The sequence below is a fragment of the Nelumbo nucifera genome, chromosome 1 (genome assembly GCF_055504915.1).
Source record: "Nelumbo nucifera cultivar China Antique chromosome 1, China Antique-T2T, whole genome shotgun sequence".
NCBI lineage: Eukaryota > Viridiplantae > Streptophyta > Magnoliopsida > Proteales > Nelumbonaceae > Nelumbo > Nelumbo nucifera.
This window is the reverse complement of record NC_142649.1, coordinates 217,436,392-217,455,138: the sequence shown is the minus strand read 5'-3', so window position 1 is coordinate 217,455,138 and position 18,747 is coordinate 217,436,392. Positions and strand designations below refer to the sequence as shown.

Genomic DNA, 18,747 nt, shown 5'->3' with positions numbered 1-18,747 from the left:
AGCACAAGCTTTCCCTTCACTACCAGGGATATTCACTCCTAAGAGCACCTCCATATACATTTCTTGAAGATCGTCATTAAGAAAAGCATTCTTTATGTCCATCAAGGGCCAAGAATAGTGGGCAACAAGAGACATGATGTCATGAATGGAATTTATCTATGCCATTGGAGCGACAGTTTCCTCGTAATCAAATCCATAAGTTTGAGTATACCCCTTTGCTACCAAGCAAGCTTTATACCTGTCAAGCTCTCAATTGAACCATCAGCTTTATCTTTAACAGCCCACTTGTCACCAACTGATACTTTATCTTTAGGAAGAGAAACAAGGCCCCACTTTTGGTTCTTACTAAGTACCTCCATCTCTTGCTCCATAGCATCCTTCTAATGTGGTGATTGTACTACCTTTGTAACACTAAGAAGTATAGGAACAAAAGAAATGGCATAAATATAAGCATAATATAAAGGAAATAGGGTGTCATAAGAAACATAATTAGAAATAAGATAGAGGTAGAGCTCTTCCTTTACGAACTGCAATAAGAAGATCAAGGCCAAAATTCAAGGGAAAAATATTAGCAATAGAATCAAGAAGAGGTTCAAATTCAACAAGTTGGTTACCTGGATTACTTAAATCTAAGGGGTTAGATTATGGTGGAAGTTCAGTCTCGGGAGCAACCTTCTTCCACCTGATAAAACACTGTTGCAAGGAGGGCTATCAATGCAAGAGGAAGAGCAAAAGTACCAACTTAAGTAGGAACAGTAAGACAAAAAGGAGTCCAATCTTCACCAACACTCTCCTCTTGAAGAGAAGGACGAGATGACTATAACAAAAGACTTGACTTAAAAAAGTGACTTCCTTGGATATGTACTTCTTATCTGTTGTGAGGATAATTTAATTGTTATTTTATAGTTGTTGTTAGTGGGTTGTCCTCTTAAGATGTTGTCAGTTAGTTATTTTCTTTCTTTCTTATTAGTTTGGTTCTAGGGAGTATACCTCGTGAACCGACGGCAACTCTTTGCTTCCTAGGATCTGAACTCTCAAAGGTTCATAGGCAGGGTTCAGTCCCAACAAGAAGGCAAACACACGCTGCTGAGAAACCAGCTTCCTGTAGGCCTTAGCATCGTCATCATGTTTCCACTCTATAGCCTGATAATGATCCAATTTATTCCATATGGAGGTAAGGGCTGAATAATAGGAAGACAAACTACAGTTTCCCTATTTACAGGTTGAGGATTCAGCTTGCAACTGGTAAACCTTGGCATAATGCCTTTGCTCAGAATAGGTAGTTTTGGCCTGTTCCCAGATCTCACTAGCGGTGTCTGCCCACATAAAGTTCTTCTTCACATCAGGTTCCATGGCTGCAAGGAGCCAAGACATCACCATACTATTTTCTTGGTCCCACCTATCATGTCCAGCTGTCTCACTCTTGGGTTCTTTCACCCTTCCATTTATGTAACCAGCTTTTCCCCTTGCCGTTACATAAAGTTTTACACTTTTAGCCCACTCCAGGTAGTTTAGACCATTTAAAGGGGTAATGGGCATGGGAAACATCATGTTTTCACCTCCCATACCAGCTGTGTTGTGGGTCAGTGTAACCCCCGATGAGGTTGAATCATAGTTTGCCATAGATTACTGCTGAAATCAGTCCAAATCCCACACAACTACACAACAGCCACAAACAGAATACCAACCCTCAAGAAATTTACTTCTGGGATGTGGAAAAGACAACACAAAACTACTGAAATCAACTCTGTGATGGTTCAGTCATTAAACCAGCCCGGTAATCAGTCCAACACCAGCCAAGGCAGACATTAGAATAGTATACTATCAGTCCGACTACAGCCCATACAGTCTAACAATCCAGCATCCAAACGAATATATAGAACCAAGGATTAAGGCCTTCACACCATTGGCCAAAAACAAAAAAACAAGAACACATACCCTGTCCAGCACCTGTACGAAGGTGCCAACCAGAAACTGACTTCACAGCATTGAACAGAAAAGAAAAGGAGTCTCTTTCTGCATCGCCCTTCTTCGGCTAGGGTTTCCTTGATATTACGACCAAGGAAGAACCCAAAGGAAGAGCCACAAGTAGTCTGCTAGGGTTTCTCTGTCTTCCACGTCCAAGAAATCAAAGAAGGTAAAGAGGACGAAGCAGGTTCAAATAGGAGAGACCGAAATTCTTTTATAGCCCAGAACCTTGCTCTGATACCATGTAATCATTCATGGAGAGAGAGAGACGAGAGAGAGAAAGAGAAGAAGAGGAAGATACAATTGAGAGAAAAAGGAAAACCTTCTCTTGGCTGCCGCCAGTTCATTATTTATATTAACTTAATATAAAAAAAATGGAAATTACAAGTATGCCCCTGGCGGTACTCCCTAGAACCAAACTAATAAGAAAGAAAGAAAATAACTAACTGGCAGCACCTTAAGAGGACAACCCACTAACAACAACTACAAAATAACAATTAAATAATCCACACAACTATCACCAATATATAATGAACCTATTTCTAACTTCATAGTTCCCTCCAACTCAGAAATGGTTTCAACTGGGATCTGGGCTTTAGAAGGGGTGTAAGGGATTTTGATATCCCTAATGTGCATTCCCTAATTCAATTGCTTGAAGGACTTTTTCTTGACCCATCCAAAACTGATAGCCAAATCTGCACTTTCTCTCCATCTGGCTTGTTTATATGTGCCTCTTTTTTCAAATAACTATCTCAACTCACAATCACTCCTTGAACCCTTTCTCTACAAAACAGATGTGGTGTAAGCCTATTCCACATAGAATAGCAGCTTTTTGTGGGGAAGTTGCTCTTGGGAGAATTAACACCTGCGAGTTGCTTCAAAAGAAGAGACTAACTGGTGCCTCTCGCTCAATTGGTGTATTGTGTAAGGCAAAAGGTTAGAATTGTTACTACTTATTAATCTATTGTCTATTTGTTGTTTATATTTGGGAATGGTTTCTTTCTTTGTTGTAGGTGGACTTCTCCAACTGATATTCCAAGCCTACTTGCTCAAACAACCTTTGAATGGCCAAAGAAGAGGGAAGGATATATGTGGGATGTATAAGAGTGGAAATTCTTTGGACAATATGGGAAGAAAGAAACTCAAGAATCTTCTTAGAGAAGGAGAGAAGTGTGGAGGCCTTAATAGAGTCCATTTTGATTAGAGCGGCTCATGGTTAAAGACAATGGAAACTTTCTCACATGTTACGGTGGATGACATTATTAGAAACTGGAAGGAAGCGGCGGACTCTTCTTGCAATAAGAGCACCACCACTCCATTATGGTCACCACCGGTAACCCTGGAATTTCAGGTATTGGAGAGGTGCTTAGGGATGAGGAAGGGAAGGTAATTCCTTCTTTTCAGGAACAGCAAGGTGAGGGAGACTCTCTAAGAACTGAAGTTATTGCAATGATGGAAGGAGTAAGATGGACAAATTAGCTGAATATCAGGAAATTAATTATTAAAGGAGATTCAAAATTAGTAGTGAGGTGGCTACTAAGTGAGGACTTGAAGTTATGGATGTACAACAATGAGAAAAAAGAGTTCAAATGGCTGACAAAGGATATGGAAGTGAAAATGCAACGGGTTAAGAGGACTGCCAACTCCATGGCAGATGCATTAGCTAAGCAAGGGAGAGAAAGACAATTGATGCTTTGGGCACAATTGTAGAAAGAAATTTTCTCTCTCAATCATTGTATACTTATTTTACACATTTAATTCTATCATTTAATGAAAACTGCAGTTATTGATAAAAAAAAAAAAAGTTAGATGACTTCAGCTTACATTTTCACCAACAATAGAATGATGTAGAAAAAAAAACACTTTTGGGAGGGAAATATTTATCATATACAAAGAGATTAAATTAAGGTGAAAAACTTACTGAAATATTGGGGATACCTGGAGAACTGACTGTGAGAAAAGAATAGATACAGCATTTTTCAGCATTTCCCAAATATCATTTCCGCAAGGTTCCCTTGTGGCTGGTTTCCATATATCACTAAGTGATATCCTAGACAAGAAAATTGGCCTGATAAACAATTAAAATACAAATTAGGCATTTCTCAAGTGAAACTACTTACTCTACATCAAATTACCACATACAAACACAACACAACATGGAATTGGAACTCAGATCTATAAGAACTATGATATTTCCCAATATTTCCCTTTACTCAAGAACAGCAAGCAATTTTCCATACATCACCCATTGCTTTGTCAAGAGATGACATATGTCCCATTCTTACCCATGCACAGGCAACTACTTTATGACATCCTGCCAGAACAGACAAAACTAGTAGGAAGCTGAAATATAATGTGAGTACTGAGACAGGCAGCGGTAGTAGAAAGCTTGAGAAAGTAACTAATTTCATAGAGCACAAGGGATAGGAGAGAGGTGGAAGGAAGAGAAATGTTGGAGCCGTTTGAAGTATTTTTCTGGGGCTGTTTTTGGGGGCCTTTTTGTATAGAATCTAGTTAGGTGTTTCTATGGCAAGATTGGTTCTTTTTGGGTTGCTGTTTTCTGTCTTCTGTTCTTTACATTTTCATTTTCATTTTTAATTTTAATTTTGGTCTGTATTTTCTATCTTTTAGTACATTTTGTTACATTTACTAAAAAAAATCCTGGTAGAGAATTACAACTAGCTTCTCTTCACCACTTGAACTCAGGTGTCAGGACCAAAAAATCCACACCTTTGTCCTTTTTATCTCCCACTATTACCCAATGTGATTTGGATAAACACAGTGCAGTAATGTTACCACCCCAATTACTACTCCCAACTATATCTGAAGTATAATATTTCGAAAATTGATCAGAGAAGATGGTTAATAGTCAGACCATCAAACATCATTGTTTACAATTCAAAGAATTCGGCATTTTTTAATCAGTAACAAGAATAGAGATCTTATTGATTATTAATAGAAATATAAAAATGCATAAACTAGAACTGAAACTTAGCTCCCCAAGACCAGTGAACATACAAGCCCACATTGTTGAAATCAGCTAGTTTCTCCTAGCTGTTTTTTAATTTTCTGTTCTTTAGTGTCACAGGGGCACTCTTGTAATTCTCCTCTTTTTTATTATAAGTTGGATCACCCTAATATAAAAGAAAAAAGCTGGCACCGCCAGCCATAAGTTTTGAATCCAAATTCTTCTTCTCTCTTCCTCTCTTTCTCTGATATCTCTGGCCTGAAAACATGGTATCAGAGCAGGCCTTCTGAGATCAGAAAGTGTGTGATAAAGCTTCCTATTTTGGACTCTCCTTGCTGTGGATCGAATCTGATCAAGAAGCAGATCGGACTGATCTGAAGGGGGTTCTGCTAGTCTTCTTCTTTTCTTCCTTGGTCGAGTGCCAAGAAACCCTTAAAAGGAAGGGAAATCTGATGCTGCGAGGAAAAATCTATCTTCTGTGGATCAAGTGATCCTCTCTTGTACCCAGGTAAGTGGATTTTTTGGAGGTCTAGAGGACCTGAAAGTGCTAGGTTTCCTTGAACTTTGGATCATGTGATCCTGAAATTTTTTTTACCCAGACAACCAGGCGGTGTAGGTCTAAATGACCTGTAACTGTAAGACAGTTATCGGCTACCTTCCTTGGAAACATTTCCAGTAGCTGTGTATCCAAGAAAAGTGATGAAAAAAGAGTTCATACAAAGTCAGCCTAGCTACAGAATTGCCCTTCTTTGTTCCTGAACTGTCTTTCAGCAATGTACAGACAAGCTGATCTGTGTGGTATTCAAAGAAAATTTATACTTGACTGAACCTGAACTGGGGACGGAACTGACTGAACTGTAACTGAACAGTGGCTGAACTGAACCAATCTGAACGGAATTGTTAATGAATTGTGGCTGAACTGTGACGTTTTTTAACAGACCTGATCTGAAAACCTAAATCTTATAATATGTCTTCTGAGGATTCTGTCCTGTCTAGTGGGTCCTCCAGTCAAGGTGAAGTGAGTGGGGGATTTGACATGAGTTTTCCCATGGCTGTGATACCTTTTGATGGTCTTAACTACCCAGAATGGTCAAGAGGAATCAAACTACACATAACAGCCAGGGGAAGGTAGGCAATATTAATGGTAAAACTAAAGAACCAAAGCCTCAGGGGTAGAGTACGATAGGTGAGATCAGGAAAACAGCATGGTGATGTCATGGCTATTACTGTCTATGTTGCCTCCAGTCAGGAAGACTTTCATGTGGGCTGAAATAGCTGTTGAGATTCGGGAGCAGGCAAAATCTACCTATTCAGAGCAACACCACTATGCCAAAATATACTAGTTGCAAGCTGCCTCCTCTACTTGTAAGCAGGGGGAGAGGACCCTCTCAGCCTACTATTCAGATTTGACCTCAATTTGGATAGAGCTAGATCACTCTCAGAACATTGATTGGAAGTCTGATGCCAATGCTAAAGCCTACAAGTCTTTGGTTTCAGTTGAAAACAGCCCTCTTGTAGTCTAAAACAGCTTGAGATTAGATACTAAACCAGAAAAAGAACAAGAGAAGCTTAAGAAGTTGAGAGAGGGAGAGAGTTGGCGGCAATAAGAGAGTTAGAGAAGAGAGGTTCGAACTTAACCTCCCTCTAACACTCTAAATCATTTTATTAACTTAATCTATGAAATATTACAGAGGGGTCCTAGGAACATGTGAGGCAAACAAAAGGCTTCTTGCAACTTCAACAATATGTCTATTTTTCCTTTCAGCAACTCCATTTTGTTCAGGGGTTCTAACACAAGAGCTTTGGTGAACAACTCTTTTCAAAATACTCTTTTGCATTGTCAAGTCTGAAAACTTTAATTCTGGTATCAAATTGGGTTAAAATAAGCTCATGAAATTGCCTCACAAGTCTTGGAACTTCATCACGGGATTTCATTAGGTATATCCAAGTGAATCTAGAAAAGTCATCAATAAACAAGATGAAATATCTGTAGTCCCCCATAGAAGATAAGTGGTAAGGCCCCCACACATCAAAGTGCACAATATGAAAAGGAAAAGAAGATCTTTTATTTCTCACAGGATAATTGTTTCTACAATGCTTTGACAACTGACATGACTCACAATTGAGACTGGACACACTGACTCCCTTAAACAATTTGGGAAGTAAATGACTCAAAGCAGAAAAAGGTAAATGACCAAAATGACAATGACTCAACAAAATTCGACTGACAGACTCCGAAGAAGTAGAACCAAAGGCAGCGTTCTTGGGATAATCAAGGCATTGGCCAGGAGTGTCAAGCAAGTATATTCCATTCGCTTCATGGCCACTCCCAATCACCTTCCGAGATTCTAGATCCTGAAACACACAGTGAGAAGGAAAAAAGGTTACACAACAGTTCAATGACTTGGTCAAGCTATTTACAGATAAAAAATTTCTATTCAATTTAGGTACATGAAGAGTGAAAGATAAGAGTAAGGAGTCTGTAGGCTTGACAGTTCCCTTGCCAGAAATAGAGGCAAGAGAACCATCAGCTAAGGTGATTTTGTCACAAACAGGAAGAAAATCATATGAAACAAACAAAGTGGAAAGGTAGGTCATGTGATCAGAAGCACCTGAGTCTATGATCCAAGGGGTCTTGGGATTACCTGAGGTGGATGCATGGTTAGCAGAAGTTCTTATACCTGAGTGAGAAAATGCGGTGGTGGCTGAACTTCCAGAAGGGTTGGATGATGAAGTTACACATTCAAGCTGGCTGATCATCTTTCCAAACTTCTCATATTCAACTTTCATGGCTGCCAATTGTGTACCGGTAGACTAAACCTTTGTATCTATACTTGTGGCTGCATGTGCACTTCTTGTCTTTCTACTATCATTCTTCTTCTGGAATTGGATAGGGACAAGACTAGGATGCAATTTCCAGCACTTGTCCTTGGTGTGTTTTGGCTTCTTGCAATATTCACACACCACCTCCTTTCTTGTGCCATTGGGAGCTCCTATAACCCCTTTGCGTATAATTCCCATATTTGCAAAATGATCATTGATGCTGACTCCTTGAACTTGCATTGCCTCCTACTCTCTTCACTGCTGACCAAAGCATATGCTTGAGACAATGAAACATCTTCCTTGGACAAAATGTTCTGCTTTGTGATGTCATATTCAGAATTCAGCCCTGTCAAGAACTCAAAGACCCTGTTCCTTTCAACTAATTTCCTGTATGTTTCAGCATCATTAGGGGTATCCCATGTCACAGCCTCTATCAAATCAATCTCTTGCCATAGAGATTTCAGGGTTGAGAAGTATGTTGCAAGGGATTTCTCCCCCTGCCTTAGATTCTTCACATCACTCCTCAGTTTGTAGGCTCTGGCAACATTCAACTTCTGGGAGTAAGTTTCTGCAACACTATCCCAGATTTCCTTAGCCGAGTTCATCCAAAGATAGTGCTGACTAATCTGTGGCTGCATTGAATTCACAAGCCACCCAATCACTGTGTAATTTTCTTGCATCCATCTCTCATAAGATGGATCATCCTCTGGAGGAGCTTTCTTGCTCCCAGAAATAAAACCCCATTTCCCTCTGCTACAAATATGGATTTTCACTGATTGTGACCATGCCAAGTAGTTGGTCCCATCAAGTTTAACGGTAGTTATAACCAACATAGAATCAGTTGGGGTTCCCAAAGTCTGTCCATATTCAGCAGCATTCTTGCTTTCAAGGTTCGAGAAATCCATCATGCAAAGGCTCCAATTAGGATTTTAATAAGTTTTCCAAGGTACTGGGGTCCTTGATGAACTTAGTTTGAGCTGAATTGGCAACAACAACCAGCTCACAGAATCAGTTCAGTCTTGATAACTGTGACAGTCCAGCATGGTGGTAGCTCTTTCTAGAGTAAGAAATACTATTTCAGCCTTCAAGGGACAACCAGCAGACCCCCAAACACAGTATTCCAGGTCCCCAACAACCGTTGTCCTAAAGAGAGAGAGAAAAAGTCCACAGGCCTTAAGAGACCTTTTGTCAAACACTTTGTGTGCAGTAGTTAACAGCCTACTGTTAACTAGTAGAAACCACTTCAATAGTGTTCCGTATAAGTCCAAGAAAAAGGCTGGGCTGAAATTGAGACTAGTATCACTTAGTCCAAATCAGTTTCAGCAGCTTGGCAGTCCAATAACAGCCGAACTGCTCTCCAAAATAACCCAGAAATTTCTGAGTTGAATCAGTCCAGCAACAGTAAGGCAGAATGGAGGAGGGTTTTGAATGCTTTAACAGCCCTCCCAAGCAACGAAAATAACCCAGCAAAAACTGAGAAAACTTATAGTAAGAGAATCTCTGATTTGAACTTCAAACCAGGCCGAACACCTTGCTTTCTGAGATAACTTCGACACCCTTTTCTCTGATTTCAAATCAGGCTGAACACCTTGCTCTCTGATTCTTCCTGGTCACTGTACCATTCTCCAAGTGTGTAGAGACTTGGGCACCCTCCAATGACCTCCAAGAACTAGGCGAACGACTTTAAGCTTTCAGTCCTAGAACCTCCTCATGCAGTTGGCCGAACTAGAACCACATGAGGGTCACACCAAGTTCTGGCCTGCTCTGATACCAAGTTGAAAACAGCCCTCTTGTAGTCTAAAACAGCTTGAGATTAGATACAAAACCAGAAAAAGAACAAGAGAAGCTTAAGAAGTTGAGAGAGGGAGAGAGCTGGCGGCAATGAGAGAGTTAGAGAAGAGAGGTTCGAACTTAACCTCCCTCTAACACTCTAAATCATTTTATTAACTTAATCTTTGAAATATTATAGAGGGGCCCTTGGATGGGCAAGAAATTACAAAACAGAGTATATAAGAGTATGGGCCCAGAATAAGGCCCATTACAGAGAAAAAACATATACATAACATAGAATGACAGCCTATGGGACATTCGGCCCATCTCCTCTACAGTTTCCCAACAACAGGTCTTTGCCTTCCTCTTGGGGATGAACCCTGTATATGAGTACCTCAGAGTTCAAATATTAGGAAGTAAAGATCTTCCTTCAGTGCAAGAAGTGTATGATTTAGTACAGTCCGAAGAGAATAGGCAAAGTGTGATGAATAGCTCCAAGGGGGAGCAGATTGCCTTAGTGGCTAAAGGGAGTATAGGTGTAGGAAGCAATAATTCCTTTAAGAAGGGTGACTCCCAAGAGAGTGGATGATAAGGATAAGTTATGGTGTACTCATTACCAGAAGGCTAGACATACCCGAGATAGTTCAAATATTAGGAAGTAAAGATCTTCCTTCAGTGCAAGAAGTGTATGATTTAGTACAGTCCGAAGAGAATAGGCAAAGTGTGATGAATAGCTCCAAGGGGGAGCAGATTGCCTTAGTGGCTAAAGGGAGTATAGGTGTAGGAAGCAATAATTCCTTTAAGAAGGGTGACTCCCAAGAGAGTGGATGATAAGGATAAGTTATGGTGTACTCATTACCAGAAGGCTAGACATACCCGAGATACTTGCTAGGACCTCCATGGAAAGCTAAGGTGGGCCCAAGAGTTGTGTAAGAAATCAGATCAGAATAAGAAGTCGGGACAGCAGAGTCAAAGAAGGTTTAATACAGCAAACTTGGCCTCTCAGGAGCCTCAGTCATCTACTGCTATTCACCAGGACCGCCCCTCCATTTGCCGATCCCCGGGAAGATATCATTAATTCTTTCCATGACCACTTGGATTTGTATGGGAGAGCAATCCATCAAATGGATTTTGTTCCTCCTGCCTCAACTTCTTTTGCATCTACTTCAGGTAATGGTAATCCTACCACAGCCTTCTCATGGCAATAAATCCGATTGAAATATGAGGAAGTAGAGAAGAGAAGGGAAGAAGAGAGAAAAGGAGAAGAAAGAAAGGAAGAAGAAAAGGTTTGGAGCAATAGAACAGTGTTGGCGGCGCCAGCTTCTATTATATTATATAGGGCGGCAGAAATAAGAAGGGAAAAGACCCTTGTGCCCCCGCTGTAAGTGAGTACAATAACAGAAATAACAGAAAATAAAAAATGCTTTAACTAGCCAAACAGACCCTAACACAAATAACTAAATTATTTCAACACTCCCCCTCAAGTTGGAGCATAAATGTCAATCATGCCCACTTGTCACACAAATCATTGTGCTGCACATGATGAAGCCCTTTGGTGAAGATATCTACAAGTTGTTCTTCTGAACTGACATATGGAGTACACACTTCTCCATTTACAAGTTTCTCTCTAATAAAATGCTTGTCCACTTCAATGTGTTTCATCCAATCATGCAGGACTGGATTAGCAGCAATATTTATGGCAGCTTTATTGTCACAATAGAGTGACATAGGATTGCTCACTGCAAAACTCAATTCACCTAACAGATTTCTTATCCACATGATTTCAGCAACCCCATGAGACATCGCTCTATATTTTGCTTCAGCACTAGATCTAGCCACCACACTTTGTTTTTTACTTCTCCATGTGACCAGGTTTCCTCCTACAAAGGCACAATACCCACTGGTAGACTTTCGGTCATCAATTGCTCCTACCCAATCAGCATCAAAATATACTTCCACCTTTAAATGACCATGTTTCTGAAACAACAAACCAGCTCCGGGAAACTTCTTGAGGTATCTAAGGATCCTCTCTGTAGCTTCAAAGTGAGTTGTCCTAGGATTGTGCATGAACTAACTAAGGACACCCACTACATAAGCAATATCAGGCCTGGTCATAGACAAATACAAGAGTCTCCCTACGAGTCTCTAGAACTTCTTCACATCTTTCAAAAACTTTCCCTGACTGTCTCCCAGCTGATGATTAGATTCAATTGGTGAGTCAATTGGTTTTACCCCCAACTTGCCTGTATCTTCTAGTAGATCTAGTGCATATTTCCATTGGGAAATAAAGATGCCCTTGTGAGAGCAGGCAACTTCAATTCCAAGGAAATAACGTAAAGGGCCTAGATCTTTCACCTCAAATTGAGTGCCTAAGAAGTTTTTTAGTCTCCGTATTTCAGCCTCCCAATCTCCTTTGATCACTATGTCATCCACATACACAATTAGAGCTGCAATTTTCCCTTCACCTCTTTTCACAAAAAGAGTGTGATCTGACTGGCATTGTTTGAATCTCATCTGTTGAACTGCTAAGTGGAACTTACTAAACCAAGCCCGAGGTGATTGTTTCAACCCATATAAAGATTTTTTTAACCTATACACCTTTTGTTCACTGCCTTTGGCACAAAAACCTGGAGGTTGAGTCATGTACACTTCCTCTTCCAAGTCACCATTCAAGAAAGCATTTTTTATGTCCAATTGGTGAAGTTCCCAATCAAGATTTGCTGCCAATGAAAGAAGAATCCTTATAGAGTTCATCTTGGCTAATGGAGCAAAAGTCTCTGCATAGTCCACTCCATATACCTGTGTAAAACCTCTTGCTACCAGTCTAGCCTTGTACCTTTCAACAGTTCCATCAGCCTTGTGTTTCACTGTGAACACCCACTTGCAACCCACCGGTTCCTTCCCTTCAGGAAGATCCACCAACTCCCAAGTGCCATTTTTGTGTAATGCATCAATTTCTTCCTGCATTGCATCTGTCCATTCAGGTTTAGATAAAGTTTCTGCCACATTCTTAGGAACAGGGACACTGTCCACAAAAGAAAGGAATGCACAGAATGAAGGTGAAATGTGATCATAGGACACAAAATTAGAGATAGGATGATTAGTGGTACAAGATCTAACACCCTTTCTCTTAGCAATAGGAACATCAAGATCATTGATGACAGGGGAATCAACACTGAGAGGAACAGGCATATCAATAGGAGCAAGTGTACCTGGATGATGAGATAGATCTGCCTCTGGCGAATCCGATGATGTTGGTTGCATAGTGTCAGGTTCCACGGCTCTTGAACTCTGTCGGATTTTATGGCAACGATGAAAGACCCGGAATGGAGGAGGATCGGGTAAAGGAGGTAGTTGAGTTTGAGCCGCCTGTTTCTCCTCAACCATACTCTCCCCCTAAGGAGAAACTGAGAAGAAATGTTGATTCTCAAAGAAGGATACATCAATGGAGACATAGTACTTGCGAGAGGTAGGATCATAGCAATGATACCCCTTTTGAGATAAAGGGTAACCAAGGAAAACACAAGGAATAGCCTGAGGATCAAGCTTACCTCGAGTAGGGGACAAGTTATGGACAAAGCAACGACACCCAAAAACACGCATCGGAATGGTGGACAACGGAGCTGTAGGAAACAGAAGATGATGTGGGGCCTTATACTCTAGTAACCGAGATGGCATACGGTTGATGATGTATGTAAAACACAAAACTGCATCCATCCAAAAACGTTTTGGCACATTCGTATAAATTAATAAGCCACGAGCTACTTCGAGAAGGTGACGGTTCTTTCGTTCAGCAACACCATTTTGTTGGGGTGTCCTGGCACAAGAGCCTCGTTGAAGTGACCCACTCGAAGCAAAAAGCTTCGTGAGATCACTATGGAAGTATTCCTTCGCATTGTCCGACTTGAAGATATGGATTTCAGTTTGGAACTGAGTGAACAACATGTGTTGAAAGTCTTTTACAATTTTTGGCATTACATCTCTAGATTGCATAGGGTAAACCCAAGTGTATCTAGAGTAATCATCAATCAAGGTAATGAAGTACTTATATCCAGCCTCAGTGGGTAGAGTAACAGGGCCCCAAATATCAGAATAAACAATATGAAATGAAAATTCAGATCTTTTATTTCTCAAAGGTAAAGAACTTCTACAATGTTTACTCAATTGACATGTCTGACACTATAACTGACTCACTGACAAGGACTCAAACAACTTTGGGAACATAACTTTTAATGACTCAAAAGAAAAATGACCAAGATGACTATGCCATAAATAGACTTGACTCTCACTGGACAAACTCATGGACTCTGTAGCCATAAGACCAGTTTTATTCTCCAACACATAGAGACCATCCACCATGCTTCCTCCAATCTTCTTCCCCGAGGCCAAATCCTGAAACACACATGAAGACGGAAAAAAGTGACTGAAGAGTTCAAGGAGTGAGTTATACTACTAATGGACAACAAATTTATAGGTAATTTCAGAACATGCAGTACATCAGAAAGGGTAAGGCCGAGTGGGAGAGGTATGGTACCTTGGTCAGCTATGGTAGAGAAAAACAATCAGCTAGTCTCACCTTATCTTTCTCAGAGAGAAGGTTATATGTCTGAAATAAATTTGACTTACCAGTTATGTGGTTTGAGGCTCCAGAGTCAATAACCCAAGGAGAATCAGTGGTATAAGATGACACATGGAAGGCAGTGGCAACGTTACTTGATGTAGACACGAAAGAGGTAGAGGGAGTAGGACCAGAATCCATCTGGTGGAGAGTCCTACCAAACAATTCCAAATGGTCACGAAAGGAGTTGATAATTTCTTCCTTAGGGTCAGAATTGGAATGCCTCTCCTGAGTTACCAATGGACTAGTCTCTGGCGACGCCATATTAGCTGAGTTATACTTTTTCTGATTCTGTTGACTTGGTTTCTTGCCCTGATCAAGTGGACTTCTTATCCAAATCTTGGGCCCATTTAGGTTTTCCATGGAGATCCCAACATGTATCTCTAGTGTGTCTTGTCTTCTGGCAGTGAGTGCACCAAAGTTTACTCTTATCATTTGTTCTCTTCTGAGAGTCACCTTTCTTAAAAGCACCTCCGACATTTGTATCTGAATTTCCCCAGACAGTTAGGGCAACTGACTCCCCCTCTACACAATTCATCACACTTCTTCTACTCTCTTCTGACTGCACTAAGGCATACACCTCCTGAACTGATGGCAAGTATTTACTACCCAAGATTTGCACACTGATAGACTCATATGAAGGACTCATCCCTAGGAGGAAGGCAAAGACCCGTTGCTGAGATACAAGTGACTTATACGCCTTTGCATCTTCATCACACTTCCAATTCACATTCTGGTAGTGATCAAGTTCTTTCCATATCGATATCAAATCAGAATAGTACATTGAGAGACTCCTCTCCCCCTGCTTGCAAGTAGAGGATTCAGCTTGCAGTTGGTATATCTTGGCATAGTGTCTCTGCTCTAAATAGGTAGACTTTGCTTGTTCCCATATCTGACAAGCAGTTTCAGCCCACATAAAAGTCTTCCTTACCTGTGGCAGCATGGAAACCAAGAGCCATGACATCACCATACTATTCTCTTGGTTCCACCTATCATATTCAGCACTTCCGTTCTTCGGTTCCTTCACTCTCACATTGATGTATCCTATTTTCCCCCTAGCAGTGATGTAGAGTTTTATTCCCCTAGACCACTCAAGGTAGTTCAGACCATCAAAGGGAATAACAGCCATGGGGAAATTCAGATCCATTCCCCTACTCACTCCATTATGGCTCCCTGAAATCTCTGAAGTAGCAGAATTCTCAGACAACATGGTAAACACAAGGTTTTTTATCTAAACTCTCAACTTAGGATCCCTCCTTGTATCGACAAAAGCTCCACACACAACAATTCAGTTCTGGACTTAATCTGAGCACAAAAAACAGCACCAATTTCCAAAGAAGAACTATGACAAGACTGATTTTCAGATCTGCATGAAGAACAGTCCCAGCCTACTGGTTTTCCAGTAAGTTCCACCACAGCATTAATCAATAAGAGAGATCCTAACACACATGAAATCAGACTAACAAGCAGAGAAAATAGGTCATCTATGACCTACAGTCACCTTTTCATAGGTACAGGATCACACGAAAATATAACCCTCACAAAAGTCTGTCGACATTCAGTGGTTTGGATTCATTTGTTCTCCACTTGGTATGCAACCAAGGAAAGAAATAAAAGAAGAAAGAAAACTTTAGGGTTGTACCAGTTGCAGATCTGATTTGATCAGCCCAGATTCAGCAACTTGAAGAGAAAAAAACTTGGTCGCCCAGATTCAACAGCCTTGCTCTGATACCATCTTGACAGTAAATCCGATTGAAATATGAGGAAGTAGAGAAGAGAAGGGAAGAAGAGAGAAAAGGAGAAGAAAGAAAGGAAGAAGAAAAGGTTTGGAGCAATAGAACAGTGTTCGCGGTGCCAGCTTCTATTATATTATATAGGGCAGCATAAATAAGAAGGGAAAAAACCCTTGTGCCCCTGCTGTAAGTGAGTACAATAACAGAAATAACAGAAAAATAAAAAAATGCTTTAAATAGCCAAACAGACCCTAACACAAATAACTAAATTATTTCAACACCTTCCATGTGTCTTCCCATTCACCCGACTCCCCTTGGATAATTGACTCTGGAGCCTCAAATCATATGACGGGTAAGTCAAATTGTTTTCAGTCCTATCAACTTTTATCTGGTAGGGACAACGTGAGACTAGCTGGTGATTCATTTTCCACCATAGCTGGTCAAGGAACCATAACCCTTCCTTTTGGACTTACCCTTTCTAATGTATTACATGTCCCGGAATTACCTATAAACTTGTTTTCTGTCAGTAGCACTACAAATTCATTAAATTGTTCAATGACCTTTTTCCCTTCTTGTATTCTACAGGATTTGGACTCGGGGAAGATGATTGGTAAAGATCATACGGCGGATGGTCTCTACATGCTGGAGAACAAAGCTAGTCTTGCGGTCATTGAGTCTATGAGTCAGTCTAGTATGAGTCAAGTTTACTTATGGCATAGTCATTTGGGTCATTAATCTTTTGAGTCGCTAAAGGTCTTACTTCCGGGACTTATTTAAATCAATGTCAGTGTCTGAGTTCAAATGTCAAACTTGTCGGTTGAGCAAACATTGTAGAAATCATTTTTCTTCAAGAAATAATAAATCTGATTTTCCTTTCCATATTGTTTATTCTGATGTTTGGAGCCATGTTACTTTACCATCTGAGCTTGGCTATATATATTTCATTACTTTTATTGATGACTATTCTAGATATACATGGGTGTACCCCATGCAGTCCAGGGATGAAGTACCAAAGATTGTAAAAGATTTCCAGCACATGATATTCACCCAATTTCAGATAGAGATCCAAATTTTCCAGTCTGACAATGCCAAAGAATACTTCCACAGTGATCTCAGGGAGTTCTTTGCTTTGTGTGGGTTTATCCACCGTAGTTCTTGTGCCAAAACTCCTCAACAAAATGGTGTTGCAGAAAGAAAAGACCGCCATCTACTTGAAGTGGCTCGTGGGTTACTCATCCATATGAATGTTCCAAAACGTTTTTGGTTGGATGTTGTGTTATGTGCTACCAATCTCATCAACTGTATGTCATCTTGGGTGTTAGGGTACAAGGCCCCTCATCAACGCCTATTCCCTAAAGCCCCCCTTTTTTCAATTCCCATTCGTGTGTTTGGTTGTCGTTGTTTTATTCAAAACTTGTCTCCTACCCGTGGTAAACTTGACACTTGTGCTCTCCCTTATGTCTTCTTGGGCTATCCCTCTTCTCAAAAGTGTTACCATTGTTTCGATCCTATCTCTCGGAAATACTACGTTTCTATGGGTGAATCTTTCTTATATAGTGATCATTTCTTTCCGGTTTTTCCTCAGGGGGAGAATAGGGTGGAGGAGAAACAATTTCAAGTGCTACCTCCTCTACCTGACCCTCCTCCATTCCATGTCTTTCTCCGTCACCACAAGGGCCAACCAGGTTGAAAAGCTATGGAGCAACTTGAAACTATACCGCCACCAACATCATCAGATTCACCAGGGGCAGATCCCGTCCCACCTAGTACAATTATTCCTTGTGAATAAACCCTAGTTGTTTCTAGGTCAAAGTAGAGAAGAAAAGAGAAGAAAGAAAAGAGAAAGAAGAAGAAGAAGAAGAAGAAGAAGAGGAGAAGAGTGTTCGGCCAGACTAGAAGAGAGGATGTTCAAAAGTCACTCTCCTAGCCGACCCACTTGACTTTTATTCATGAAAAACATGAGTTACAAGAAAGACAATTTTGTCCCTCATAGAAGATGGGACACATAACTTAAACTCAGATACAATAGACATTTCACTTTCAATAAGATACACCAGAATGACCAAAATACCCCTGACTCGAGCATTCTAACACTCCCCCTCAAGCTGGAGAGTATATATCATATAGTCCCAGGTTGTTACAAATGTAATCTATTCTTCCCCGAGACAATCCTTTTGTGAAGATATCTGCCCACTGATTTCCTGAACTCACATGAGATGTAGTTACTACCCCACTTATCACTTTCTCTCTCACAAAGTGACAATCCACCTCAATATGTTTAGTTCTTTCATGGAAGACAGGATTTGATGAGATGTGAACAGCATCTTGGTTATCACAGTATAGTTTCATGGGTTTGTCAATTGAGAAACCCATCTCCTGTAGTAGGTTCTTCAGCCATACTAGTTCACATGTGGTAAGGGCCATACCTTGTACTCTGCTTCCGCACCACTTCTTGCCACCACTGTTTGCTTCATGCTCTTCCAAGTTACAAGATTGCCACCCAGGAAGGTACAATACCATATGGTTGACCTCCTGTCTAATATAGAGCCAGCACAATCAGCATCTGTGTACCCTACTATCTCAAAAGGTCCTCCTTTTTGGTATAACAAACCACGACCTGGAGCACCCTTTAGGTACCTAACAATTCTCAGAACAGCTTCCCAGTGAGGAACCCGGGGATGTTGCATAAACTGACTCACCACACTGACAGCAAATGATATATTTGGTCGGGTAATGGTCAGGTAGTTCAACTTTCCCACCAACCTTCTGTATCTTCCAGGATCATCAAACTCTTCACCTGCATCCACACTTAACTTGGCATTGAGTTCGATAGGAGTCTCTGCAGGTTTAGCACCTAACAACCCTAT

General features: G+C 40.6%; 1 protein-coding gene across 11 annotated transcripts in view; it reads right to left on the bottom strand.

The window, feature by feature from the left end:
- Positions 1-18,747, bottom strand: part of LOC104585793 (DUF3754 family protein, putative (DUF3754)) — a 109,857-nt gene that overhangs the window by 43,659 nt on the left and 47,451 nt on the right. For 10 of the 11 annotated variants that reach the window (XR_016081127.1, XR_016081128.1, XR_016081126.1 and 7 more), the window contains one exon: positions 3,907-4,036. Coding sequence is in view for 7 of the 11 variants with exons in the window: in XM_010242793.3 (XP_010241095.1) it covers positions 3,907-4,036 (130 nt within the window). In the remaining 4 variants the exon portion in view is untranslated. Of the gene's footprint in view, positions 1-3,889; positions 4,037-18,747 lie in introns of all 11 variants that reach the window. The other variant, XR_016081125.1, reaches the window with a different exon arrangement.